We start from the raw sequence: 27,318 nt of genomic DNA on the forward strand, positions 1-27,318 counted from the left end.
CACTCTCTCTCTTCTTTTTTTTTGTGTGTGTAGTGTAATGTGAGGAGTTAGAGAAGAGCATAAATTGAGAAGTGGTGGTGACTCTTGGTTTGTGGGCATTGATGGTGGAAGATAGAAGGTGGAAGGAGTGGAAATTGGAGGGTCTCCTTGTGAAGAAGCCGTCGACCACATTGTGAGGAAGAGGAAGAAGAAAGGCTTTTGGGCTTGCTCCCAATTGTTTGGAAAGAAATTGGGATTCTAAATTAATTTAATGGTCTTGGGCTCAATTTAATTGGAAGCCCAAGTTAGTATAATATTTAAATTGTTAGGCTCTTTGATTGTTATGGCCCAAGGCCATTGTATGTACCCAAGTAAATACATACTTTATTTTCTCGTATTTTCCTTTGATAATTAAAATTCACGCGTCTTTATTAAATTTTGTTATCTCGCTCTTCACAACCAAAAAAAAATTAAAGCACGTTTAACGGCACAACTCATATTTGGTGTTGTTCCAAATATAGTTCCTTCAACCATTCCTCGATTTACGCACGTCGTCTTCCATAAAAAAAATCATCTCCACGTATTTCATTCGTCTTGCTAAATATAGCAATACCGCCGTCATTCTTTCAACGAGACCTTCCACATGTCTCCCGACGTTCATAATTAAATAAAATAAGCACGTTTCCTTTTTTTCCACATTAAACACATAAACAACACTCCACTCAAGGCACATTAACGAGAAGCATAATATCCGAAATAATTTTATCAATTATTTCGTTTCATAAATTAGATTCGTACTTAAAAGTACGAGTGTTACATTCCATCCACCTTAACAGAAATTTTGTCCCGAAATTTACTCATTTCTAACGAACAACTCCGGGTATTTCTATTTCATTTTATCCTCGAGTTCCCAAGTAGCCTCCTCGTGACCATGGTGTTTCCAAAGTACTTTCACGGACGCGATCGATTTATTTCTCAATTCTTGCACTTTCCTGTCCAGAATAGCTTCGGGCTTCTCCTCATAACTCAAGTCGGGATTCAAAATCATTTCCTCTTGATGAACCACGTGTTTGGGATCGAACACATACTTTCGTAATTGTGACACATGGAACACGTTATGCACAGTCCCAAAACTCGGTGGTAGTGCCAACCTATACGCTACGGGTCCCACCTTCTCAAGAATTTCATAAGGCCCTACGTATCGTGGCTTCAACTTCCCCTTTACACCAAACCTCGTTATCCCCTTCGACGGAGATACTTTCAAGAACACCTTATCTCCCGTATTGAACTGTAAATCTGTACGCCGGACATCAGCATACGACTTCTGTCGGTCTTGAGCTTCTTTTATTCTTTGTCAAATTTGTTGCACAATCTCAATCATCTCCTCGACCGAATCTGGCCCGAGTATTCTTCTTTCACCAACCTCATCCCAGTAGAGTGGTGATCTACACTTCCTCCCGTACAATGCTTCATATGGAGCCATATTTATTGTCGCCTGAAAACTGTTGTTGTAGGCAAACTCGATCAACGGTAATACAACTTCCCAATTTTCTCCTCTGTCGAGAACCACGGCTCTCAACATGTCCTCGAGAGTTTGAATCGTTCTCTCGGACTGTCCATCGGTTTGTGGATGGAAAGCAGTACTAAAATTCAGTCGTGTACCAAGCTCTCGTTGCAGACTTATCCAAAACCTTGAAGTGAACCTTGTATCTCAGTCTGACGTGATTGTTACTGGCACCCCATGTAGCCGAATGATTTCTTTCACATAAATCCGGGCCAGTTTGTCGGATCCATGAGTTATAGGAATAGGTATAAAATGCGCACTCTTGGTGAGGCGGTCTATGATTACCCAAATGGCTGTATTCCCTTGCCGGGTCTTTGGTAATCCCGTCACAAAATCCATGGCGATATGTTCCCATTTCCACTCCGAGATTTCTAACGGTTGCAGCTTCCCATAGGGTCGTTGATGTAAAGATTTTACTTGTTGACACGCCAAACATCTTTCCACAAATGAAGCTATGTCCCTCTTCATTCCATCCCGCCAGAATGATCCCTTCAAGTCCTGGTACATCTTCGTACTTCCAGGATGAGCGGTGTATGGAGTCTCGTGTGCCTCGGTCAAAATTTCACTTCGAAGTCCTTCGTCGTCTGGCACACAAAGTCTCCCTTCATAAGTGAGAGCATTATCAGCCTCCTCTCGAAATTTCTCTTGCTCGCCCTTCCTCACCTTCAGTCGAACCTTCTCTAAATTTTCATCATTTCGTTGTTCTTCTATTATCCTTGTTCGCAGATCGGATGCAATTACCAAGGTGGCGATCTTTCCCTTCACGGTCTCCGGAGCTCTCACTACTTCCAATCGCATCTTGCTGAATTCGCGAGTCAACTCCGCTTCCCGAGTGAGAAATGTCGCCAATTGTGGTTGGGCTTTCCGGCTCAATGCATCTGCCACTACATTTGCTTTGCCGGGATGATAGTTAATGCCACAGTCATAATCCTTGACTAGTTCGAGCCATCTGCGTTGCCTCATGTTCAAGTCTTTCTGTTCCAAGAAGTATTTTAGACTCTTACGGTCGGTAAAAATCTCACACCGAACTCCGTAGAGATGGTGCCTCCAAATCTTCAATGCATGCACCACGGCTGCTAATTCCAAGTCATGGGTAAGGTAGTTTAACTCGTGTGGCCTCAATTGACGCGAAGCATATGCAATCACCTTACCGTTCTGCATCAAAACACACCCCAGTCCAACCTTCGACGCATCAGTGTAGACCACATAGTCTACCCCTGGTTCTGGCACGGCTAGAATAGGTGCGGTGGTCAACTTCTCTTTCAACAACTGGAAACTAGCCTCACACTCCGATGTCCAATTGACCTTGGTCCCCTTCTTTAGTTGTTGAGTCATCGGCCTTGCGATTTTAGAAAATCCTTCAATAAATCTCCGGTAGTATCCTGCCAGTCCAAGGAAACTCCGAATCTCGTTTGGGGTCTTTGGCGCCTTCCACTGTTGTACGGCCTCCACCTTTGTAGGGTCAACTCAAATCCCTTCGGCCGTCACAATATACCCCAGAAAATTCACTTCCTTTAGCCAGAAATCACACTTACTGAACTTGGCGTACAACTTCTCCGATCTTAGTGTTTCCAACGTGATCCTTAGGTGCTCCTCATGTTCTTTTTCATTCTTCGAGTAAACCAGTACATCATCTATGAACACCAGGACTAACTTGTCCAAGTATGGATGGAATACTCGATTCATTAAGTCCATAAATACTGCAGGTGCATTTGTCAGTCCAAACGGCATTACTACAAACTCATAATGCCCATACCTCGTTCGGAATGCCGTCTTTGGTATGTCTTCTCTTCGTACTCTCAGTTAACGATATCCTGACCTTAAATCCATTTTTGAAAATACTCCTGCTCCCCTGAGTTGGTCGAACATGTCGTCTATCCTCGGCAGAGGATACTTGTTCTTGAGGGTCAATTTGTTCAATTCCCGGTAGTCTATGCACATTCTCAGTGTTCCGTCTTTCTTCTTCACAAACAGCACATGTGCTCCCCATGGCGATACGCTGGGTCTGATAAAACCCAAGTCCAATAGTTCTTGTAGCTGGATTTTGAGTTCTTCCAACTCCTTCGGTGCCATCCTATATGGTGCTTTCGATACTGGTGCGGCTCCTGGTTCCAGATCGATAGTAAACTCCAACTGTCGGTCAGGCGGAGGGCCTGGCAAAGCATCGGGAAATACATCGGGAAACTCACGTACTACCGCCACATCTTCAACTTTCCTTTCTTTCTTGTCATGTCCTTGTAGATAAACGAGATAGACAGGACGCCCCTTTCTAATCATCGTAGTTGCTTGAAGTGCCGATATCACACAAGTCCGCTGATTCATCGAAATCCCGTGGAAAGTAGAGGGCTCCTTCCCCGGGGTTTGTAACGAGATTTGTCTCTCTTGGCATCGAATAGTGGCATAGTTTTCAGCTAGCCAGTCCATCCCCAGAATAATGTCGACGTTATCCATCGGCATAATATGTAGGTTATGAGCTACTAAGCTAAGTTCTCCCACCATAAAATCTATGTTCGAGCAAGATTGTGAAAGGTCTATAAGGCCTCCTACCGGTGAGTTCACATTCATCTTAAGTTCAAGTTCATCAACAAGAAGTCTTAAAGCATTTACGCAGGAATGCAATATAAAGGAGTGCGACGCACCCGTATCAAACAGAACAACAACAAGCATGTCAAGTAGCGTTCTCATACCTGCCAGATTATCTTGTTTTGGATCTCCCTATGGGGCTTTAGCTTGCTTGCGTCCCAAGGAAGCTTGAGTGGGATATGGTTGGCGACGTTGCTGCGGCTGCTGAGGTGGTGTGGGATTCCCTCGAGGCCCATTCGGTGTTCCCCCAACTCCAGTGTTATTGTTGCTCGAGCACTCTTTGGCGAAGTGTCCAACTCCACCACACTTGTAGCACACGTTTTTTCCGACTCTGCACTCCCCCATGTGGTTCTTCTGGCACTTGGCGCAGGGAGGTGCTCGCTGACGGAAATCTCCACTTTGGTATGGAGCAGCTTGCTTTCCTTTTCCCCGAGCATAGTTTGGAGCACCCTGGAACCTCTTGTTGTCAAAGGGTTCGCGGTTCCCGTCCCACTTCCTCTTATCTCGAAAATTCTGCTGTGGGGTCGGCGGTGTGGGTGTAACTGTCTTTTCCCGTGGCATCGCTTCCTCCACGTCCAATGCACGAGACAACGACTCGGCATACGAGAGCCTTCCACGGCATGCCAAAGCCATCCTGATTTCGTGCCTCAGACCGGCACAAAACTTTTCCGCCATCTTCTCGTCAGTATTTACCTGTTCCGTTGCATATCGAGACATATCACATAGGGCACGGTCATATTCCGTCACGGTCATCCGCCCCTGTTTTAGGTTGTAGAACTCGGCCTCCTTAGCCTTGCGGTAACTCCTCGGGATATACTTATCATAGAGTTCCTCCTTAAAGTCTTCCCAAGTTAGGGCGTCCAGTTGTTCCTGCGACATCGTTCGCTGCTTGGTCTCCCACCAAAATTCCGCGGACCCAGTGAGCTGGTAGGTCACGCACGATAGGCGCTCCTGATCGGTGCACCTTAGGAACTTGATGATAAGTTCTATGGCCCGAATCCAGGTCTCAGCCTTGGCCGGATCTCCCATTCCATCGAAAACAGGAGGACGTTCCTTCCGAAACTCCTTCTCAATGTTTCGTTCCGGCTGTGGCGGCGGTGGAGGTGGTGGTGGTTGTCCTTCAGGGCCCACACTACTTTGGGTCTCGTTGCTTGCCTCATTCTAGTGATGAACGGCTGCACGTCGGGGAGGCATTCTGTTCAACACATGCGTTAGTACAAAAAGTCCGATTTTACCATCACCACACCACACCACACAACCTTTCCAAAAGCGATTTCACAAACTTTCCCACACATAACAAGGTAAAACGAACACAACGATAAAACAACGGAAACTTTATTAACTTAAAACAAAACAGTACGTGTTTCCACAAGGTATTTGCAACAAGGAAAACCAAAACTTCAAAGAAAACATTACATAGTTCGTCAAAACAAAACATTCAAAAGCTAACAAACATCAAAAGAACACTACTCCTCGGGAGCTCTCTCATAATTCGCCCCTTCCTCACTTTCAACCTCAACCTCCCTTCCAAGGGGCTCTTCTTCGGGGTCATCCTCATCTTCCATGGGATCCTCCTCGTCTTCAAGAGGTTCTTCCTCATCTTCAAGAGGATCTTCCTCCTCTTCCTCATCGTTCTCCCTCACATAAGTAGCGACGTCGATATGCTTATCGACCACAAGTACTTCCGTCGTGGGAGGTGCGGAGGTGCGCATCCAAAGCCTCCTCTTCTTGGGGAAGTTTGGTTGCGGCGTCTCACCCTCGTACCGACCCCCGCTGTAGGGGCTGCGACTCGATGAGGATGCCTCCTTCCTAGGTGGGGCATAGGGTAGCGGTCCGTCACGAGCATCGACCAAGGCTTCCAAGAGGACCTTCACAAAACCATCCATGTCTCCTTGCATACTATAGTTGGGGAGCTTATGCCAAATGTATGACCGTAAAACCTCGTCGGCCCATCTATTCCAAGGCGCCGGTAGTCCATCAATCAACCTCTTAATCCCCTCATAGTGCCTTACTCCACAGCCATGTGCATCCCGCCATAGTGTCAAGTAGTCTGCTACATAAGATATCAAAGGGGCCCTCTCGTTCCTCTCTAACCCGCGATACATTTCCACCGCCCGCAGTCCATTCTTGACGTACCTTCCCCTTAGCAGTGCGTGGATCATGATCGCCATCTACATGAAAGTAAGTTCCCTTAGCAACCAGTCGCAGAAAAAGAATAAAGCAAGGTAGAGAAAGATAAAACGCGTAGAGAACGTCATATGTGCTACCGTGCATATACCTGTCGATTTCCATAAGGAAAAGTCATAACAATTCTTTTTTTTTTGTTATCATCTAAGGATAGATGTTTCGTATTTTAGAACGTAGTAACTTGAAATCTCTTTAATCCTTCGATCTAGCGTTAGTCGCGCTCCACAAGGTTATTCTTATCTCGTCATCTCATCATCCCTTGGGATTCGCGCCTTTCCATGCCCCGTTCGTTCCATCAATACATGTATCGTCTTCAAACGAAGAAATTCGCATAAAAGACTAGCCTACCTTTAAGGCCTTTGAATTCTACATCTCAAACATATTCCATTCATCATCACATCCAACGTGCCTTATTCAAAACATTTTACCTTCTTTCTTGTTGAGCGCTGCGAGACGGACTCTCGGTCCAGAGCAGAAGGAAAAATTGCTCTGATACCATTCTGTCACGACCGCACTTCCTAAGGATAGGAAGCCCGGGGAATCATGACTAGTGGGGGAGTTAAGAAGCGGGGAAGAAGGGGGTAGCGATCAAGGAAGTACGACATATCGCTCAAAGATGAAATTTCATTTATTCAAACCAAAGGTTCAATCCCGAAATTACATAACGAAAATGACAGAGTTCAACAGTTCAAAGAAAATAACAGAAATTCTTAAAACATTTAGTAGCGGAAGCAAATGAGAGTTTAGCTACTACTATGTATGAAGACATAGTAGTAACCGGAACAGTGATTGAATACGTTCTTGGGTCATCGCTCAACATCCTCCGCCTCCCGACCTTGCTCAACCTGCACATAGGGAAAACATGCAGGGACTGAGTACTTGATGCACCCAGTCAACTCATGCCCGAAATACATTTATCGTTTAAGTTATGTCAAGCCATCATCGAGTGAATCTCGGGTTTTACTTTAAAAAGGCCGAGAAACACTAAAATCATTCCTTAAAATAGTGTCCGCGCGGACAATCGTCATCCTCCATCATATACCATATCTGAACCATCATGTGAAACGAGAATGTGGCCACAAACTCGATCACTGGACCGGCCGACCTAGGGGACGGCTCACGATCCCCATCAGTGCACTAGCCTAAATAGGGCTTAGACCCTAGTTAGACCCGAATTCGTTAACCATCAAAGTCTAGTAGAACATTATTCTAGTAGACAATCAGATAGTCAATTTCAAAACATAAAACACGGCATGACATAATATTTAAAACCTCCCTTATTTCACCATAGACATATCAATTTCAAATAAAAAGTTTAAGTAATAAAGCCCACCTCAAAAGCTTAGAGTTTTCCTTAAGTAGCTTCTCGTACCGACTTTAACGGCCGTGCGAACCACCTTTTCGGAAAATACATAAAGTTCATATCAAATTCTTGGTAACGAAGATATTTAGAATGCATGCACTCCAATTAAAATCTTTTATTTCGTTTTCTCAATTTTCGTGCATTTTTTATTATTCGGTGGCCGCCCAAGGCGTCGCGTGTGACGCCGGTCGGCCGCTTACGCTCGTTCTTTCTTCCGTTGGCTTCTCGTATTTTCCATGACGTCGAAAATAATTTCTAAAAATTATTTAAGATCATACTTTAACTATCACAATTATTTACATTTGAAATATATTATTTCATACTTAGGATAAAATTATTCTTCCTTTTGTATTTTTCCGGGAATTATTAAATACCTCGTCACGATTAAATATCGGCCCGAAGATTTTACTTAAAAGCCCGAGACTCAATTATTTACTTCACCTCTTACTTCTCAAATCTTAATTCTTAAAACCCAACAATTAAATAAAGCCCATCTAACAACTAAACCAGTTTAAAATTAGAGGCCCAATTCATTAAAAGAAACAAAAGGCCCAAACTTTTAAATAAACAAAATGGCCCCATTCTTTTATCTCTCTCTATCTTCTCTTTCCCTCTCTACTCTACTCCTTTCTTCTACATCCGACGGAAACCAGAATGATCCCCGAATTCCCGTCGGTTTTCGTCCGACTCGCCGGCTGCCGTCGTCGTCACGATGCCGTTGCTGTCTCGCCAAGGAGTCGCCTCCGTCGCAGCCGTCGCTGCTGAAGTCGCCGAGAGCCGCCGTGATACTGCTGCTGCCGCGAGACCGCTGCCACTTCGCCACGACGCCGCCGCTGCTGCCACGGGGAAGGGAGCTACTGTCGTCGCGCCGGGAGCCGCTGTCCGCACCGGGGAACGTCGAGCGCGGCTGTCCGCCGCTGCCCGTCGCCGGCAGCGGCTTCCCCTTCTCCAAAACCACCCCGAACGACCCCGAATCAACCCGCAACACACGTTATTATTATAAAGTTAAGTTCTTTCGTACTTTCGATTACATACGGCGATTATTCGATTTGTTTCAATTGCTAATTGGTTGAGTTGGTTATGGAAATGAATTATGAAATTGATATATGCAAGCTACCATTTACTCATGCTTTAAGATTTAGAAAAGAGTATACCTAAAAAAAAATGGTTGATTTTGGTGGTGAATGGACAAGAATGGTAAAAATGGACTCCTCCTCCTCTTGCTTCCTCTCGGCTCTCTCTCGGTTTTCTCACTCTCTCTCTTCTTCTTTTTTGTGTGTAGTGTAATGTGAGGAGTTAGAGAAGAGCATAAATTGAGAAGTGGTGGTGACTCTTGGTTTGTGGGCATTGATGGTGGAAGATAGAAGGTGGAAGGAGTGGAAATTGGAGGGTCTCCTTGTGAAGAAGCAGTCGACCACATTGTGAGGAAGAGGAAGAAGAAAGGCTTTTGGGCTTGCTCCCAATTGTTTGGAAAGAAATTGGGCTTCTAAATTAATTTAATGGTCTTGGGCTCAATTTAATTGGAAGCCCAAGTTAGTATAATATTTAAATTGTTAGGCTCTTTGATTGTTATGGCCCAAAGCCATTGTATGTACCCAAGTAAATACATACTTTATTTTCTCGTATTTTCCTTTGATAATTAAAATTCACGCGTCTTTATTAAATTTTGTTATCTCGCTCTTCACAACCAAAAAAAATTAAAGCACGTTTAACGGCACAACTCATATTTGGTGTTGTTCCAAATATAGTTCCTTCAACCATTCCTCGATTTACGCACGTCGTCTTCTATAAAAAAATCAACTCCACGTATTTCATTCGTCTTGCTAAATATAGCAATACCGCCGTCATTCTTTCAACGAGACCTTCCACATTTCTCCCGACGTTCATAATTAAATAAAATAAGCACGTTTCCTTTTTTTCCACATTAAACACATAAACAACACTCCACTCAAGGCACATTATCGAGAAGCATAATATCCGAAATAATTTTATCAATTATTTCGTTTCATAAATTAGATTCGTACTTAAAAGTACGAGTGTTACACAATAACATGATTGCCTTGTCCTAATCCTTTAAATCCCCATCCATAGATTCAAGATCATCCACTGCCTTCACAAAGTCATCAAGCTGATCCATGATTCCTTTTCCTTCAAGAAACTTGATTGAGTAGTCTCTGGTTCAAGAACAATCGGTTAGTAAGAGACTTTGTCATGTAGATGGATTCAAGCTTGCTCCAGACCTATGATGGAGTCTTCTCCTTGCAAACTTCCCTCAATACTCGATCTCCAAGACTCAGCATATAGCACTATGGGCTCTTTCCATCATGTCAAGCTTCTTGATCTCATCTTTATCATCAAGATCCGCATCTTTGTCCGGCTTCTTGTATTTCATTGCCTCCCAGAGCCCTTGCTGTATAAGCATGGCCTTCATCTTCACTTTCCATAAGCCAAGATCATTCTTCCCCGAGAACTTTTCGAAATCAAACCGTGCTGCAGCCAATGTCGTCTCCCCTTCTTCCCACAGACGGCGCCAATTTGTAATGTAATCGGCAATGCTCGATCTCAGATGAAGCAACCGAATCAATAACGCAAGAAACAACAAATGAACACAGTTTTTTGCGTGGTTCAATCCAATCGATCTATGTCCAATTTGTATTGATGAATGAAACCGAGATTTAAAGTGCAATACAACAATGAATCTACACAATTTACACAGCATTTATACAAGCTTCCTCTGCTAAAACTCAGTAGCAAAAGCAACTAACCGATGCTAGGATATCAATGAGTGAACTCTCTTCCAATCGACACTTCAAGATCGATGCTCCTCTCTTCTTCTTGAATGAGGATCTCTCGAGCTCTCTCTTCTCTGATCTCTCTCTCAAAATGTGTGTAGTCTTTCTTCTTTTGTTTTCTTGACTCATGCTAGAAGTGAGTATGAGCTTATATACCCCACTCTAACTAACATTCATAAGCTGCAATCTCATGTATTCCACCTCACGTACACCCTCAAGCATAACTAACTTAACTAACTTGCCATGCTTGATGTTGTGAGACGCATTTGGCTAACACATTCGATGCAATCCAGTGCTTGCAATTTTAACCAAATGTAGGTTGGAATAAAAATGATTCCAGACTGCCGTTGTGAAAGATGTCTAAGTACGACTATGAAATGCAATTTCAATCAATTTTGGTGTTCCAGTGATGCGAGCATATTCCATATTTAGTTTAGATATATTAGAGATTCACATATCTTTTCCATATCTTTGTTTTCTTGTTCATTAAGTTAGTTATTAGCCTTATAAATAGGAGTCGTTGTAATCAGTTGAAGGCTCCAAAGTGAGAAAACCGTCGTGCTCAACGGGCGAGTCGGGCACTCGCTCGCTACAAACATTTATCGATCGCCGATCCACGGACGCCGATCAGCCCGATAGGAGGTTTATCCTATCATCCAGTTTATTATTTTGAGTCACTAATTGTGAAATTAATTTGTTGTTCGTAGTTATTTTTGTTACTTTTGTCGCAATCATATATACTCTATGATGTGAAGTCTCAACAAGTAATATTATTGTCATCATTTCATTTGTGAAGAAGGTCAACTTAAGTTTTCAATTACTAGTTCGTTAATGACTTTATTTTCCATAAAATGTAAAAATTTATATATAAAATATGTTTCATCTATTATAATCTGTTATGTTTTCATTAGATTAATATCATACCCCCTTCATCCAAAAAAAATAGACAAACTTGCATATGACACATATTTTAATGTCCAATTGGTAAAGTAAGATATAGATGGAAAAAAGTAAGATAGAGAGAGGGAAAATGATGCAGTTATAGAATAAAAGACTTGGAGACTAAGTAAATTATATTTTAGGTTTTATTTATTTCCTAGTTAATAGAATTAGTAGAAAGGAAAAATATTAGGAGTAACTACTTTCCTCCTACCAAATTAGGTTTTCCTTTTTTTTGCTTATTTTCCTTTTAGTTTTATTTTCCATAAGTTTAGGATTTCCCTTTGTCAATGCCTCATTGTTAGACTTAAAGACAGACTTTGATTAATAATATTATTTTCGTTTTTCACAGAAACTAGGGTTTCTTTGATTAATTCTCCGTCTAATCTTTTCTCCATACGTTTTTGCATCAGAAAAGATAGTGAAAATAATGTTAGTGGATTGTGGGTCCACATTATTAATGGTGTGTAATTGGTTAAAAACTTTTCATATTTAGACTTGGCCTAATTTTTTATGACAACCCAAAATGGTAAAACTAGTTTATTTTTTTAAGGTGGAGGGTATATTTATTAAATTCTAATATTATACTATTATATCGATCATATGTTTTTATTTTAAATAATTAAGAGACTACGTATGCAGCACATGTAATACTACTGCTTTATGATTGAGAAGAGTCATTCTTCATTAAACCATAAGAGTTGACATTAGTTAATTTAATTTATTTAACAAACTGCTAGTGTCTATATACATATAGTATTATTCAAATTTTGAAAAAGAATACATATACAAATTAATCTATCTTGGCCAAGTTTGCATTATTTTAAATGAACAACTTATCGAGAAATATGTACAAATTCAACACAAATGTGTAAAGTATTTTGAAAACAATTTATCACTGAAATGAACATATAAGACTAAGTCTAAAAAGACTTGGAATATAGAACACTTAAAAATAACATATAAGACTAAATCTAAAAAGACTTGAAATATAGTAATAAAAGACATGGAAGGGAATATAGTAATAAAATACCATCACATCAATATCTGGTGCAACGTTGAATGACCAAGTTCCTGCCATCTTGTTCCATTTGATGACACCTTGTATATTTCAAAAAATGATTTATAAATATTAAAGAAGGGGTAAATGCTTTCTTATATTATGATTATACAAACATCTAGTATGACATAAGACGCTCAAGTGGATGATTGAAGACTCGGACGTTCATTGACTTAGCTCAATTTTACTTTGTATATATACATGAATACTACTAATAATGAGTGTTAAAGAGAAACTGAACAACATGCAAACATCAATTTTGGTGATGATCGTGTTCATATTACCCACACTAGTACTTTCATCACATAATAATTATCCCTTATCCATGCCAAGCTGCAACGACAACTCTTGCGGCGACATACGCATTCCCTTCCCTTTCGGCACAACACGAGAATGCTACCTCACTATACAATTCTGGGTCACTTGCAACCGCACAGATGTCGATCATCCAAAGCTATTCTGGGGGGAATCGGAAGTCGAAATCACGGACATATACCTGGACGGCCAGATGAGAGTGATGCAGTACATAGCCGAAGATTGTTACTACCGCAACGGCTCAAGTTCTTCCAACAACAACCCGTGGATAGAGCTCGCTACTTATTTCACCGTCAATAATACTGCAAACAAGTTCACAATTGTAGGGTGTGATGCGTATGCCTTGGTTTCGGGAACTAGGCTGGCACGCAGCTTCACCACGGGCTGCACCGCCATGTGCAGTTCCGAGGCTGATCTCACGGAAGGGTCATGTGCCGGAGTGGGATGCTGCCAGACTCCCATCCCCCAGAATGTGTCGAGGGTGGAAGTTGAGGTCAAGAGCTATTCCAACTACACCGATGTTTGGGATTTCAACAACTGTGGCTATGCTTTTGTTGTTCAGGACACTGCCTTCAACTTCTCAAAGGATAATCTTACTAACTTGTCAAATGTTATAGAGCTTCCTATGGTGGTTGACTGGGTTATCAGGAATGGCACGTGTGAAGAGGCCAAGACAAATGCCACCACTTATGCTTGCGTCAGTGCAAACTCTGAGTGCTACAAACCCACAAACGGCTATGGCTATCGCTGTCGTTGCGTCGACGGATTTGAAGGAAACCCTTATCTATCTAAAGGATGTATAGGTGGAGTATTATTTTGCGCCAAATTATTCTCTCTTTGTTATGTAGTTGATCGTATTCTTTTATAGCTGATGAATGGCTAATCAACTAATGAACCTCTTTCTCTTTGTTTACAGATATTGATGAATGCGCAGCTACGAATCACAATAATTGCACCATGAAGGAGTATTGCAATAATGAAGAAGGGACTTATACATGTTCATGTCCGGATACACACGACGGTGATGGAAAAGGTGAACATGGATGCGTTCTTCTCCAAAAGAAGCACAATATGAAGATTGCATATGTCTTGATTGGTAATTATACATTAACACTTTAATTTTTGAAACATATTATATTCAAATTTGGCTTCCTTAAACAAAACAAAACAAACAAACAGGGGTTGCATGTGGGATCATTACTCTGCTACTGGCAATCATCCTCCTCTACTTGGAACTAAAAAGAAGATCACGGAGAAAGACGAAGCATAAATTCTTTCTCCAAAACGGAGGGGATAAGTTGCAAGAAAAACTCGCTACGAGAGAAGCCTCACCGGATATGGTCACCATTTTCAGCTCATCCGAGCTAGAGAAGGCGACAAATTGCTTCCATGATAGTATGATCATTGGCCGAGGTGGCTTTGGCACCGTGTACAAAGGCGTGCTAGCAGACAGAAGAACAGTTGCCATAAAGAGATCTATAAAAGTTGATCTCACACAGATCGAACAGTTCATCAACGAGGTAGTTGTTCTATCTCAGATCAACCACAAGAATGTAGTTAGGTTGCTTGGTTGTTGCCTAGAGACTGATGTCCCCCTTTTGGTCTACGAGTTTATCAATAATGGCACCCTTTCTTCCCACTTGCACAATAAGGCTAAGGCGAACGTTCTTGATTGGAACACACGTCTGAAGATTGCTACAGAAACTGCAGAGGTCCTATCGTATCTGCACTCTTCAGCTTCTACTCCCATCATACATAGGGATGTCAAGCCGGATAACATTCTTTTAGACCATACTTTCACAGCAAAGGTGTCGGATTTTGGAGCTTCAAGGTTGGTTCCCGTTGATCTCGCACAACTATCCACAATGGTGCAAGGGACTTTCGGATACCTTGATCCTGAATACATGCAAACAAACCAGTTGACGGAGAAGAGCGATGTTTATAGTTTTGGAGTTGTTCTGTTGGAGCTAATTACAGGGCGGGGAGCATTGAGTTTTGATAGGCCGATAGAAGAGAAGAGTCTTGCCAACTATTTCCTTTCTGTACTCAGACAAGACCTCTTGTTTGAGATTCTTGATGAAAATATTGTAGGGTTGGAAAATATGGAGGAAATATCTGTTGTTTCTGTGCTCGCGAAAGAGTGTTTAAATGTAAGAGGTGAGGATAGGCCTAGTATGAAGGAGGTAGCGATGGAGCTCCAAGGGCTAATACTCGGAGGGAAGCACTCGTGGGCACGAATTAATAATGTTCACGATGAAGAAGAGATGGAATCTTTTATTAGAATTGAGGATGGAATGAGTCACTTTGGTAATGGTGATAAGAACTCAAGTGTGGAATATGACAGCATCTCTAGGGATCATATTCTTTTGCCAACGGATGGAGGAAGATGATATTATTTGAGTAATTTGGCATTAATTAAGTATGCTTATTCATTTTGAATCTTATGGTGAATAATTAAGTTGTTTTTTTCCATTTGGTGTAATTTAGTACTATACTTGTATACTTTGTCAAATGTATGTTGGAAATTATCATTTTGAGGCCCACAATGTGTAGAAATAAATTTAGTAATTTGGTGTTTTTTTTACATTTGTCACAATCGTGCAACCACCCTCAACAATAGTTTTTTACATCATTTCATTTGCAAAGAAGGTCAACTTGTCGCTTTTTAATTAATTCGATAACTAATAACAATTTTTTTCTGTACAAAATAATAAATATTTATTAAATTTGATTAGTATATAATAGTCTGTTATATATTTGAAAATAAGAGTATAATAATCTGTTAGTCCATTAAAAATATGCCTAAAGGCCCTAAACAAATAGGCACAAATTTTAAAAGATCTAGGGTTGTTTCGATAATATGTTAGTATATTACTATTAATCTATCATCATCACTCATATTTGTTTAATTCTAATTAATAGTATTACAAAATATTCGATCATATACACGTAGCACTGCTATTACAACTGAAGGGTCAATTTTATTTAAACCATTAGAGTTGATATTAGTAAAGTTAATTTATAGAGGAAACTAGCTAATATCATTAATTAAATTTAGATAAACAAAATGTAGTTACAAATGACCAAGTTTGGCCTAGTTTAAAGTATTTTTATATGAACAACTTATAGAAGAGTATGTGATAATAAGCGGCCGAGAGCCCATTAGTCCAATCAATGTTGTTCGGCCCGTTCTAGTAAGCGGCCCATATATGCTTAGTTTCTTGAAGTGGCCCATAGGATTACATGTTCACATTTTTTCAACCATGTAATAATAAGGGGCAATTAAATATTAATTAAATCTAATTTCACTGCTCACATGTATCAACCATCTGTCGGTGTGAAAGAAACATAATTAAATAATATTGACTGTTAAATGTAATTTATTTAATAAATACAAGCAACTCACAAAAAATTAATTTGCAAAACAAAAAAAACAGCATTGGATTTTATCCACATAACCCGATTGAAGAATCAACTATACACAAAGTGAATCTTGCCGACAAGCGATATACGCATTAATATGGAGCAATTTTATTGTTTTTGCAAATTTATCATTTGAAAATGTGGAAATTTTATCTATAGTATGGTGATAAATATCGACATCCTATAAAATTTAGTAATATGATTACCGAACAGGCCAACTTGTATGACTGATATGGTAGGTGCATGGTATAAATGCAAATTATGCAATACACATTTAGTCCACAAACTTGGGATTGTGAATGAGAATTTATTAAGCAACCAATCCTCAAGCTAAATCCATGGCTGAAGTTTCCGGCAACAAATCTCATGTCTTGGCCGCCAGTCCCTGCCCAAGGAACGTTAAGCTGCTCATGACTGTGTGCCGCCAAATAACCAAACACGGCATTAAGGTCTGTTGTAAAATAAAATTGAAATGCGGAAATATAAATATTGAAATGAAACACAAGAATAACTTAATTAATTATTTCCTCTTGATTTTAACAAGGTCACCTTCGTCAATGCCCAATCCATACACAATAAAATAGTTTTAGCAGATGACGATAATTTTGACAGCAACACAGTGCTGACAACATTCCCCGACGGGCTAGCTCCGACGGACGATCCAAACAGCCCCTTCACGCTATCCAAACGACATTGCTGCACACTTTGCCGGAGTTGGTTAAGAGGATCAACGACGACAATCCCAACGACAAAATAAGTTGTGTGATTGCTAATCATTTGCATGGGAGTCCAAACTGTAGGGTTTTCGCCGCCTTTGCATCCTTAGTGCTATTGTTGCAAGTTTTGAACCTCATTCGACAAGGATGTCTTGACACCAATGGTACCATTTTTTCTTTTCTTTCTCTTTCCGATAATATATAAAAAAAAGACTACTCTGTATTAGTCTCGATGCACATTAAGGGCATGCGCACACCGGTACTTATGTGTTTGATAAACGGCCCAATTATAGCCCAATTCTACCAATGAGCCTAGCTGGCCTAGCCCAGTTGACAACTATACTTTAAATAGTGATTCAAGTTATCTTACTCCCTCAGTCCCATAAAAATACGGGCAATGAGTATGGCATGATAATTAAGAAAAAATTGGTAAATTAAGAGAGAGAATGGTATGGTAAAGTAAGAGAGAGGAGAAGAATGGTAGTTAAAGTAGTGTTAGTGGATAGTGGGACCTACATTATTAAATTGATATAACTTTCCAAAAATGGAATGCACATATTTTTGTAGGACGGACGAAAATAGAAAGTGCACATATTTTTATGGGACGGGGAGAGTATTAGATAATCCCTCCGTCCCACTCTAAATGACACATTTTCCATTTTGGGATGTCGCACTCTAAATGATACTTCCTCTGTCCGTGAATAGGAGTCCTGTTTTTCCATTTTGGTCCGTCCGGGAATAGGAGTCTCGGTTCATAATTACCACAAATGGTAAAAAAGCCCACATCCATCAACTTATTCCACTCACATATCATTTAAAACTAATATATTCAAGTGAGACTCATATTCCACTAACTTTTTTTCACTCACTTTTTTTAACATTTCTTAAAACATGTGCCGTAAAGAAATGAGAATCCTATTCGCTGAAGGAGAGAGTACATTTCTAAATATAGAAACCTCACTCTCTCTTTACTTTTTCCCCCTTCTTACTTTATTCTCCCTACTTTACTCAAAAAACAACACTACATAAAATCCTGCACTGCAAAAAAAATGCTAATTAGTGACGACGATCGATCCCACAGTAACTAGTGAATGATAAGTGATTGAAAAGCGCCAGTCACTAATATGAACTTACCAACGCAGCCGCCCTATGTTTTCCGTCAGTGGGCGGGTTATTATTTTAGTTACGGACAAATGATTCACTAAAACTTTTTAGTGACATGCTTTTTAATTACGGCTCTATCCGACACAAATATGTCATAACAATGTTTGTGAAGGAAATTCGTTGATTACTGACGGAATAATCCGTCACTAAGTAGCTAGTTATTTTGTAATGTCTTAACAAATTAGAAATGCTCTACTGAGAGTGTGATGGATAGTATTTGTTTGTTTCAAATGTCGACATGTCGTAATTTGTTCAACGTGTCGGTTCGCTCAAGGAAGTCGACTCGATCCGGCTCTCGGAGGGCATACTAGGTTGGAGAAAAGACGAGTTACCGTGGATCGTTTCCGGAAACCTCAACCTTCAAAAGTTTTTCTTCGAATCTCACCCATCACTCGAAGCTGCAAAGAAAGCCAAGTGGTTGCTTTCCGGTACTTGCCATGAACTTGAACCCTCTTCATGTGACTTACACCCAAACATTATTCCGGTGGGCCCGCTACATCCACTCGAGGCCCGAGCACCCTCCTTCTACCATCAAGATCCATCTTGCTCGACCTGGCTAGACACCAAACCCCATGGCTCAGTGATCTAGTTGCTTTTTTCGGCACCTTCACAGCTTACTCTCAGCAATAGCTGGACGAACTAGCTCTCGGGCTCGAGCTTTTGGGCCTGCCTTTTCTCTGGGTCGTTAGACGCAAAGGCGAAGGTCCTCCCGTATATACACTCTTCAGCTTGTACTCCCATCATACTTATGTATGTCAAGCCTGATAACATTCTTTTAGACCATACATACTTTCACAACAAATGTGTCGGATTTTGAAGCTTCAAGGTTGGTTCCCATTGATCTCGCACAACTCTCCACAATGGTGCAAGGGATTTTCGGATACCTTGATCTTGAATACATGCAAACAAACCAGTTGACAAGGAAAGATCGATGCTTATAGTTTTGGAGTTGTTCTGTTGCAGCTAATTACATAGCGGAGAGCATTAAGTTATGATAGGCAGATAGAAGAGAAGAGTCTTTCCAACTATTTCCTTTCTCTACTAAAACAAAACCTCTTGTTTGAAATTCTTGATGAAAATATTGTGGTTTTGCAAAATATTGAGGAATATTTGTTGTTTTTGTGCTCGCGAAAGAGTGCTAAAATTTAAGAGGCGATGATAGGCCTAGTACGAAGGAGGAGCGATGGTGCTCGAAGGGCTAATACTCGAAGGGAAACACTCGTGGGCTGAATTAATGTTCACGATCAAGTATAAACTTATGTCACAAGTGGGAGATTGTTAGAAATTTGGGCTTCCACATGACTAATTTAATGTGTATGGCTATCTTTCAGTTGCCCAATTAAAGTGATCCTATAAAGATTAAAGTTTGGGCTAAAAGTGTATTTATTTGTTATAGAAATAAGTGTAGATACCATACGTGATTTTTTATTTGATGAGGAACCGAATAGAAAATTGACTAATTTAATGTGTATGGCTATCTTTCAGTTGCCCAATTAAAGTGATCCTATAAAGATTAAAGTTTGGGCTAAAAGTGTATTTATTTGTTATAGAAATAAGTGTAGATACCATACGTGATTTTTTATTTGATGAGGAACCGAATAGAAAATAAAGGGGTTATATTTTATATAAATATAAACTAGGGTTATGGTCCCAGACGTCAGAAGAACATTCGATATCTCTGTATTCTCTCGGCAGACTATTGCGACGAAGGAGGAAATTACAAGTACTGTCAAGAGGACTCGAACTCGGCACCTCATATAATAATGTCTAAGATTCTTGCCGCTAGGACAAAGGCTCTGGACAGGATGACCCATCTCTTGTAATAATTAAAAGTCCAAAAGATTAAAAATTTGGTGAAATAAGCTTCTTAAGCAAGTTGGGCTCCAACAACAAACAATAAAGATCGGAAATTCTTTTGCTTGACTATGGCCAAGATATTATTTATTCCTCTTATTCGACCGTAAACACACAATACTTCTTTAATCGAGCTTAAGAAATAAAGAAAAACAGGTTGAAAATCCACCTCCTTTTGAGAAAGACTAAATATAGAAAAAGTTGGGGTGTTACATTCTATCCACCTTAACAAAAAATTTGTCCTGAAATTTACTTGCATCCTTTGAACTGCATCACGCCTTCCAACACTCAAGTGGCTTCTTGCGTCGTTGAAAACAATAACTATAGTTGAAGGTCATATTTTCATAGTATTCCTCGCATGCTATATTGTCATTCTCGTAGAACATTGCTACCATCCTCGTGTTTTTCTGCCTGCTATAAAGGTCGTCTGCATCGTGTCGCCACTTTTAGGAATTTACGCATGATTAGACTATACTAATATAAATTGCGAGTACGATCTCTCATCGTTGCATGGATACATCAAGTAGCATCATCTCTTCTTGCCTTGCACCGTCCTTCACGTTTAAAACTTCACTTCGTCTTCACTGTCCTTCTCTTCTTCAACTCTGCCTCGCATTCTTTTATTCTTATCGTTCCAAGAAAACGATAAAAAATTGTAACTATCTATCCAGGGATAGAATGAATCGCACATTATGCTTGATCCAACGTTTCATGTCATTCAAGAAATCGAAAAAGTTCCATGGTTCACCCGTCTGCATCCTCTATCTCGATCATCTCGTCTCGTATATTGATAAATTAGGAATTCCGCCCCACTTTCCATTTCTCAATCATTTTCATCGCTCGAGAAAGCGATAGATAAATTGTCAACTTATAACTATGGTTCGCGCGTGTTCCATCTAGCTTACGTCTTAGGCACTCTATGTTCACACACACCTCATCATCTCACATCTTGACATTCATCATATTTCACACCATTCCCATTTCAAAATAATCAAGTATAAACATATAACATCTCGCATCCTATGTCACAACACCTTCGCATTTTCTCTTGAATCTCAAAATTTTGAAACTCACACATTTTCTCCACACTCAAACGTCTTTACTTTCAAACTTTTAAAACTTTTTGACTCGAAACAAGCATCATCATAAAGCTCACTAAGGAAAAAAATTGAATTGTCTCTCACTTTAAAACTCAAACTAAAACTCAAACTCCTCCTTTCTCAAACATCAACAAATACTCTTCTCAATTTGAAATCAATCCCTCACGGAAAGATTTTACTTCCTCATTCTTATAAAAAATTTCTTCTCTTTCTCAAAAAATTTCTCTTCTTCCTTTTTCCAAAACTTTCTCATAAAAAATAAATACATTACCTCTTTCTCATAAAAAGTTAGTGGCATGTAGGTCATACTTTCATATACTCCCTCCGTTCTTTGTTAAAAGAGGCATTTCTTTTCGGCACGGAGTTTAAGAATAGTGTGTTAAATGGACGGTCAATAAAGAGAGAATAAAGTACTCCCTCTGTCTGTGAAATGTTGTCCAATTTTGCCATTTCGGTCCATCAGAGAAATGTTGTCAACTTTACTTTTTTTCTATTTTTGGTAAATGAACCTTACTTTCCACCAACTCTTTAGGCCACCCGCAACGCGTCACGCGAGTGGCCCTTATTCCATCACGGAGGGACGGGACGACGGCGTGACGCGTTGCAGCGCCCCGTCTCGTCCCCAGCCCGTTCCGAGTTCTGTCACGGCGTGACGAGTGGCGAGACGTCTCGCCACGCGGCAAGGTGACGTGGCGTGCCCCGGTGCCATGCGTGACGCCCACTCGCCGGCCCGCGATTGGGCATCGTCACGCTGACGCAATAAATCATTTTTTTCCGTTTATAGTCGTTTTTCATTTTTTTATTATTTTTATTTTTTTACTCTATAAATACTCCTAATTCATCCTCATTTCACACACAACTACACATATATTCTTCCCAAATCATCTCCATTTCCTCTCTAATTTTCATCTAACATCTCATCACAAAATGACTGGCGACGGAAACTCTGGCGGTGGCGGCTCCGGCGGGTGGGATCTCAACACGTTCGGCGACTGGGGGAGCATGTACAACACATTGGGTGGTTCCGGTTCGTCGATGCCGGGCACCCAGGGTTCGTCGACGCCGGAGGGGTACCAACCACCTAATTTTGACGTAGATGCATATGCCCGTCCCTCCGTCCCGCGGTATTCGAAGGGATTATCCCAGATTCGGGAGGATTATTCCGTTGAACCCACTCCGGAAGAAGGCCGAGGCGGGGGAAGAGGCCGAGGCGGTGGAAGCTCCAGGGCGGAGGCGGAGGAGGAGGAGGAGGATCTAGGCCGGCATCCGTACGGCCCCAAAGAAACGTTGGCAGTGTACAACGCCTGGATCAGCGTCTCGTACGATCTCATCGTCGGGAATCAACAACCCCGGAAGTGCTTCTGGGAAAAGGTCACCGAGGCCTACCACCATATTAAGCCGAAGGGGTCCCGCCGCCGCACATATAAGATGCTCCGCGCTCACTTTGACCAAGTCGATAGAGATGTCAAACGATTCTGCGCCATCCACAACAATGAAGCGGCTCATTACCAAAGCGGAGCCACGGGAGCCGACATTCTGAGGTCGGCTTTGCGGGTCTACTACGACGACACTGACAAAACAATTCAAATATGTCGATATTTGGGAAGTCGTCAAGGACGAGGAAAGGTGGGCCGGCGGTGTGCGGTCCAGCACGGGCTCGACCTCGAAGCACACGGCGAGTGGCCAATACTCGTCTGGTGAGGGTGGTTCGGGCAGCAGGCCACAAGAGTTTGCCTCGCAGGAGGTTGAGACCCCGGCAGATGATGCCGGAGGTTCCTCCCGTGGGCGCCGTTGGCCGCAAGGGAGAAATGCGGCGAAAGCGGCTAGAGGGAGGAGGGGCCCAGCCTAATCAAGCCAGGCGGGCTCGGGCTCGGGGGACCCCCCAACTCCCTTATGGCCATGTACATGACCTCCACAATGATGGATACTTCTCGCATGACGCCCGCCTAATACCAAGCCTGGCTTAACGGAATTACGTTTATGGCAGCACAACTTGGCATTCCACCTCCTCACGGTTTCAGTGCACCTACACCGCCATCGGGGGATGATTCACCAGCGGAGTAGTTTTTTTTATTTTCTATAAAATTGAATTTTAAATTATGTCATTTTTATTTTTTTAGGATTTTAATTATGTCTTTTTTTATTTTTTTGAATTTTAAGTTGTATTTTTATTTTATGTTGTAATTTTATCTTATTTTTAATGAAGTGTGTTTTTTTTAATTGAATTTGGTTGACAATAAAAATAAAAAATGAAATTGAATGAATAGTAATTTAAGGGACAGTTAAGGGACGGAGGGTTGCAGGTTCCGTCCCTTAGTTAAGGGATGAAGTAAAAAAGTACAGTGGGGCCCGCGAATAGTAATTTAAGGGACGATTTAGTGGCAGCGTTGTGGATGGCCTTACACTCACATTCAATTATAAAACTAATATATAAATGTAGGGCCTACATTCCACTAACTTTTTCCACTCATTTTTTCTTCACATTTCTTAAAAACCGCACCGAGTCAAACATGGACAACATTTTGCGGACGGAGGGAGTAAGAAAGAGGAAGAGAGAATAAAGTAAAAGAGAGAGTTACTTTTTACCAAAAATAAAAATGACTCAATTTATCTTGGAACTTCTCAAAATAGAAAAAAATGACTATATTAACATGGAAAAAAAGGGGGGAGGGGTATTAGTTATATAATAAAATGTGATTGGAAATAAGTTAGTGGAATATAGAGTCCACTACCAAAATTAATGGTAAAAGTGAAAGGTGACAAAAATTATTAGAGACAGACGAAAATAGAAATAAGTGACAAATTTTCAAGGACGGGTGGAGTATATGTTAAACAACCTTGTAAGGCAACAAATACTCCAATATCAAATGTGTTTGTTGACAGTTCTGTTTGGGGTTTGCACAATGGAAATTACAAATTAAATTAATTCACAAAAAAATCTATTTAAGACATTATGTGAATCGATTCAATTTCATGCTTCAACATGTAGAGACATATTATTGCTCATTTAATCACATAATTTTAATATTAAATTATGATGTTGAATCTTACAATTTTGATTCTCTAAAGAATTGATGTGGCTTGCTACTTCACCACGTGTAGATCTTGAAGCTTTATTGCAAAACCAAAGATCTTCTAACCTATGACCCAACTCTAGATCTAACTTTCTTGTGGGAGGAATCTATTAGAAATTATAAGGGTCTTGAAGGAGAAGACAAGAAAAACCAATTGCACACACTTTTCAATTTCGAAATCTCCTATTAGTGAGGAGCTCGAAAATCTTGCAAGCTTGGAGGCTAGGTTTAGGTTTTGTGTGATTTGTAATGTCACACCTCCTTCATCCCTATTTATAGAGTTTGTGATGGGCTAGATTAGGGATCTATGGGGCTTGGATTGGACCTCCCCATTTGGACTTTTTTACTAATTAAATTATTATCCATAATTTAATATAAGTCTAATGGAATATTTCTTGTGCCACTATAGAAGAAATACTGACCGCCCATCCAATCCATGATTACAAGCAATTCGGGTTAACCTCTTTAATGTATTATTTCCTGTGTTTAAGACTTTCTATATCCATTAATTAATTTGTAATCTGCTATGGACTTTAAAATTAATTAATATTTTATTTCCAAGAGTTTGTCTACTACGAGATGTATATTAAAATAATATACTTTGCTTTGTTGTTATTCTTGGATAAAATCCAAACCGACCGAGTTTCCGAATACTAGAACTTTTCTCGAACACCTCTTGGGGATATAGTCAAACCGCGAAAGCACACGATTCAGTGTAATAATAAAACTGACATTGTACTAGTTATTAATTACTACTACCCAAGATATCAGGAATATTGGGTCACGAAAAACCCGCACCTACTGATAAGTCAAAGCATCGTATGATTAATAACGTATGTCATATATTATTACAATGATTAAGAAATATTAAATCTCCAAGACATCGTCTTTCAGTAGAAAGCAATAAAGACGTATCTATACTTTAGATCCTTTCAATGCTATACCACACCAGTGTCACTAGTCATTCTCAAGGTAAAGATGACTTTCGGATGGACACTGCAACCTTTCGCAATAGGTAGCCAAAGTCTTCTAATATGTTGTGAAAAAGTTTTACTTCTACAAGGTTCCGATTGAGTCACCTACTGTGATGACCTGTTCCACGACCCAACCTTCAATATAGAAGACTTAGACTGATTTTACTTTCCGACATTTTAATTGAATATAATTAAATATATAATTAAAACGGTCAATGCCCATTAAAGTAAAATACACAGCATGAAGAAAACATTTATTATTCTCATTAAAGAAGTGAGTTTACAATATACAAGCAATTTATCAAATTTATAATAAACTCGAAAAAAATGCTTTTTTGTATATATGTTCCAACAAGTTCATCAAATGAACAAGTCACATTCTTCAACAGGTCATCCACATTCTTGGTTGGTTTGCCATCTTGTAATGATTGGATGACCTTAAAGAAACATAAGTCATTCACATTTGTGTCTGGAGAGTTAGGAGGTCGACAAACAAGATTCATATTGAAACCATCTGTGTTTGTTGCTTTCATGACTTCTTGATCATTTGATCTTATACGTGGCTTTGCATTATCTTGTTGGATGATAATATTCTTGCATGAGTTGGCTGCCATTTATATTTTATGGTTGTTATAATCTAAAAATACAGTCTAGCAGCAAATGATGAATGCACAAATTCTGATAGATATAACTATGTAAAGAACTTTATACTTCCATAAGGGAGAGAACACGAATGAAAGTACCAAGTTGATAAGCCCTCGAGCCTATCGTCGAGTTGGAGAGGGAGCAAGGTTCAAAACCCTTGTTTTGGAACCAAAGTTCGGACGTGCGAGAAAACTTTGAACAAGAATGAGATAATAATTATGTTATTTCTCAATGAATGTAAAAGACCACATATTCGAACATATATAAGATTTCCAAAACCCTATGAGATCTGATTCTCCTACTACGACCCTCGAAAGAACAGACGAAAAAAACATGAGATGCTAAGAGATATCTTTCAAATAAGGAAAGATATCATATTGTCTTGGACGATTAATCGCACAAGACACGATCTTTGGCGCTTTGTACGGGATGGATGAATATCTCCTGGGAGGCTGATTGGAGGGTTTGTCGAGTGTCTCAGTTCATGTGGGGAAATTATATTGGAGCATGTATTGCATAACCTAATCTGTTACTTCCTCTGTCCCTGAATAAGAGTCTTATTTTTGCCATTTTTGTATGTCCCTGAATAAAAGTCTTATTTCACGTTTACCATAAATGGTAAGTAGCCCCGTATTCCACCAACTTATTCCAGTTACATTTTATTACTCCATTCGTCCCACAAGAATATGCACTCTTTCCTTTTTAGTCCGTCCCATAAGAATATGCACTTTCTAATTTTGGAAACTCTTTTCTCTCTAATGAGGTGGGACCCATTCTCCACTAACAATACTTTAATTAATTTTTCTCTCAACCTCCCTCTTACTTTATCAATTTAGCATTAAAATCTGTGCTGAACCCAAAGTGTATATTCTTTGGGGACGGAGGGAGTATAAAACTAATATATATAAGTGAGACTCATATTCTACTAATTATGTAACACATTTTTCTTTATGTTATTTAAACCCCGTGTCATAATCAAATAGAACTCTTATTTAAGAACGGATGGAGGAGGAAAGCACATCCAGCACATGTACACAACTTAGAAGAAAAAAAAAAATTAGTACCTCTAATGATACCAAGTATTGTTATCTCAAATCAATTTTGCTATCGATACATAGTGTCACCTAGTCGAAAAATAGCTTGAACTTTAAAATAAACAAAGAATTTGAACTAACAAATTCGAATTGTTGTCACTCGAAGTGACAAGAATCAATGCACGAGATCCTAAGGTACATGAATATTCAATAATAAAATTAATCCAATATACCTAAAATTTCAATCATGACAAACTTTAGTATAAGCCGTAAATTATTCCAACGTCCTACACTCCGTCTCTAATCATGCATCGGTTTCTAAGAGCATCCTTAACGGTGCTCTTGGGGAAGGACGCCGTCCTTGTCGACAGCGCGGCACCTTGCTGTCCGCCGCTGCGCTCTTGCCGTTGGCACGGACGTGCTCTATGCATAGAACACGTCCGTGCCAACGGCAAGAGCACGAGCAGCCGACGTGACATGCTCTGATTGGCCGTTGGTTTATCATTTTTTATTATTATTTTTTTAAGAAAATTCAAAAAAATCTGAAAATTT

General features: G+C 40.1%; 2 protein-coding genes across 2 annotated transcripts; one reads left to right on the forward strand and one right to left on the reverse strand.

Moving 5' to 3' along the window:
• Positions 1 to 4,258: 4,258 nt before the first annotated feature.
• Positions 4,259 to 5,005, reverse strand: LOC121779090 (serine/arginine-rich splicing factor RS2Z32-like). The gene is made up of 2 exons (XM_042176432.1): positions 4,820 to 5,005; positions 4,259 to 4,693 (listed from the first exon to the last, which is right to left on the reverse strand). Exons 1-2 carry the CDS (start codon positions 5,003 to 5,005, stop codon positions 4,259 to 4,261), a joined length of 621 nt encoding a protein of 206 aa, XP_042032366.1.
• Positions 5,006 to 12,684: 7,679 nt separating this feature from the next.
• Positions 12,685 to 15,360, forward strand: LOC121779091 (wall-associated receptor kinase 2-like). Its single transcript, XM_042176433.1, has 3 exons — positions 12,685 to 13,585; positions 13,699 to 13,878; positions 13,962 to 15,360. The coding sequence occupies exons 1-3, from the start codon at positions 12,685 to 12,687 to the stop codon at positions 15,170 to 15,172; spliced, it is 2,292 nt and encodes a 763-aa protein (XP_042032367.1). The 3' UTR covers positions 15,173 to 15,360.
• The last annotated feature ends 11,958 nt before the right edge of the window (positions 15,361 to 27,318 follow it).

The sequence above is a fragment of the Salvia splendens genome, chromosome 19, assembly GCF_004379255.2.
Source record: "Salvia splendens isolate huo1 chromosome 19, SspV2, whole genome shotgun sequence".
In the NCBI taxonomy this organism is placed as follows: Eukaryota; Viridiplantae; Streptophyta; class Magnoliopsida; order Lamiales; family Lamiaceae; genus Salvia; species Salvia splendens.

Excerpts from the sequence above, each read along its gene's own strand:
- LOC121779090 (XM_042176432.1), bottom strand. The coding sequence starts at position 5,005 with ATGTCGCAGGAACAACTGGACGCCCTAACTTGGGAAGACTTTAAGGAG. Across the intron at positions 4,694-4,819 it reads CTCGATATGCAACGGAACAG|GAAGCGATGCCACGGGAAAA; the intron begins GTAAATACTGAC and ends TTGGACGTGGAG.
- LOC121779091 (XM_042176433.1), top strand. The coding sequence starts at position 12,685 with ATGAGTGTTAAAGAGAAACTGAACAACATGCAAACATCAATTTTGGTG. Across the intron at positions 13,586-13,698 it reads TCTATCTAAAGGATGTATAG|ATATTGATGAATGCGCAGCT; the intron begins GTGGAGTATTAT and ends CTTTGTTTACAG. Across the intron at positions 13,879-13,961 it reads GATTGCATATGTCTTGATTG|GGGTTGCATGTGGGATCATT; the intron begins GTAATTATACAT and ends ACAAACAAACAG.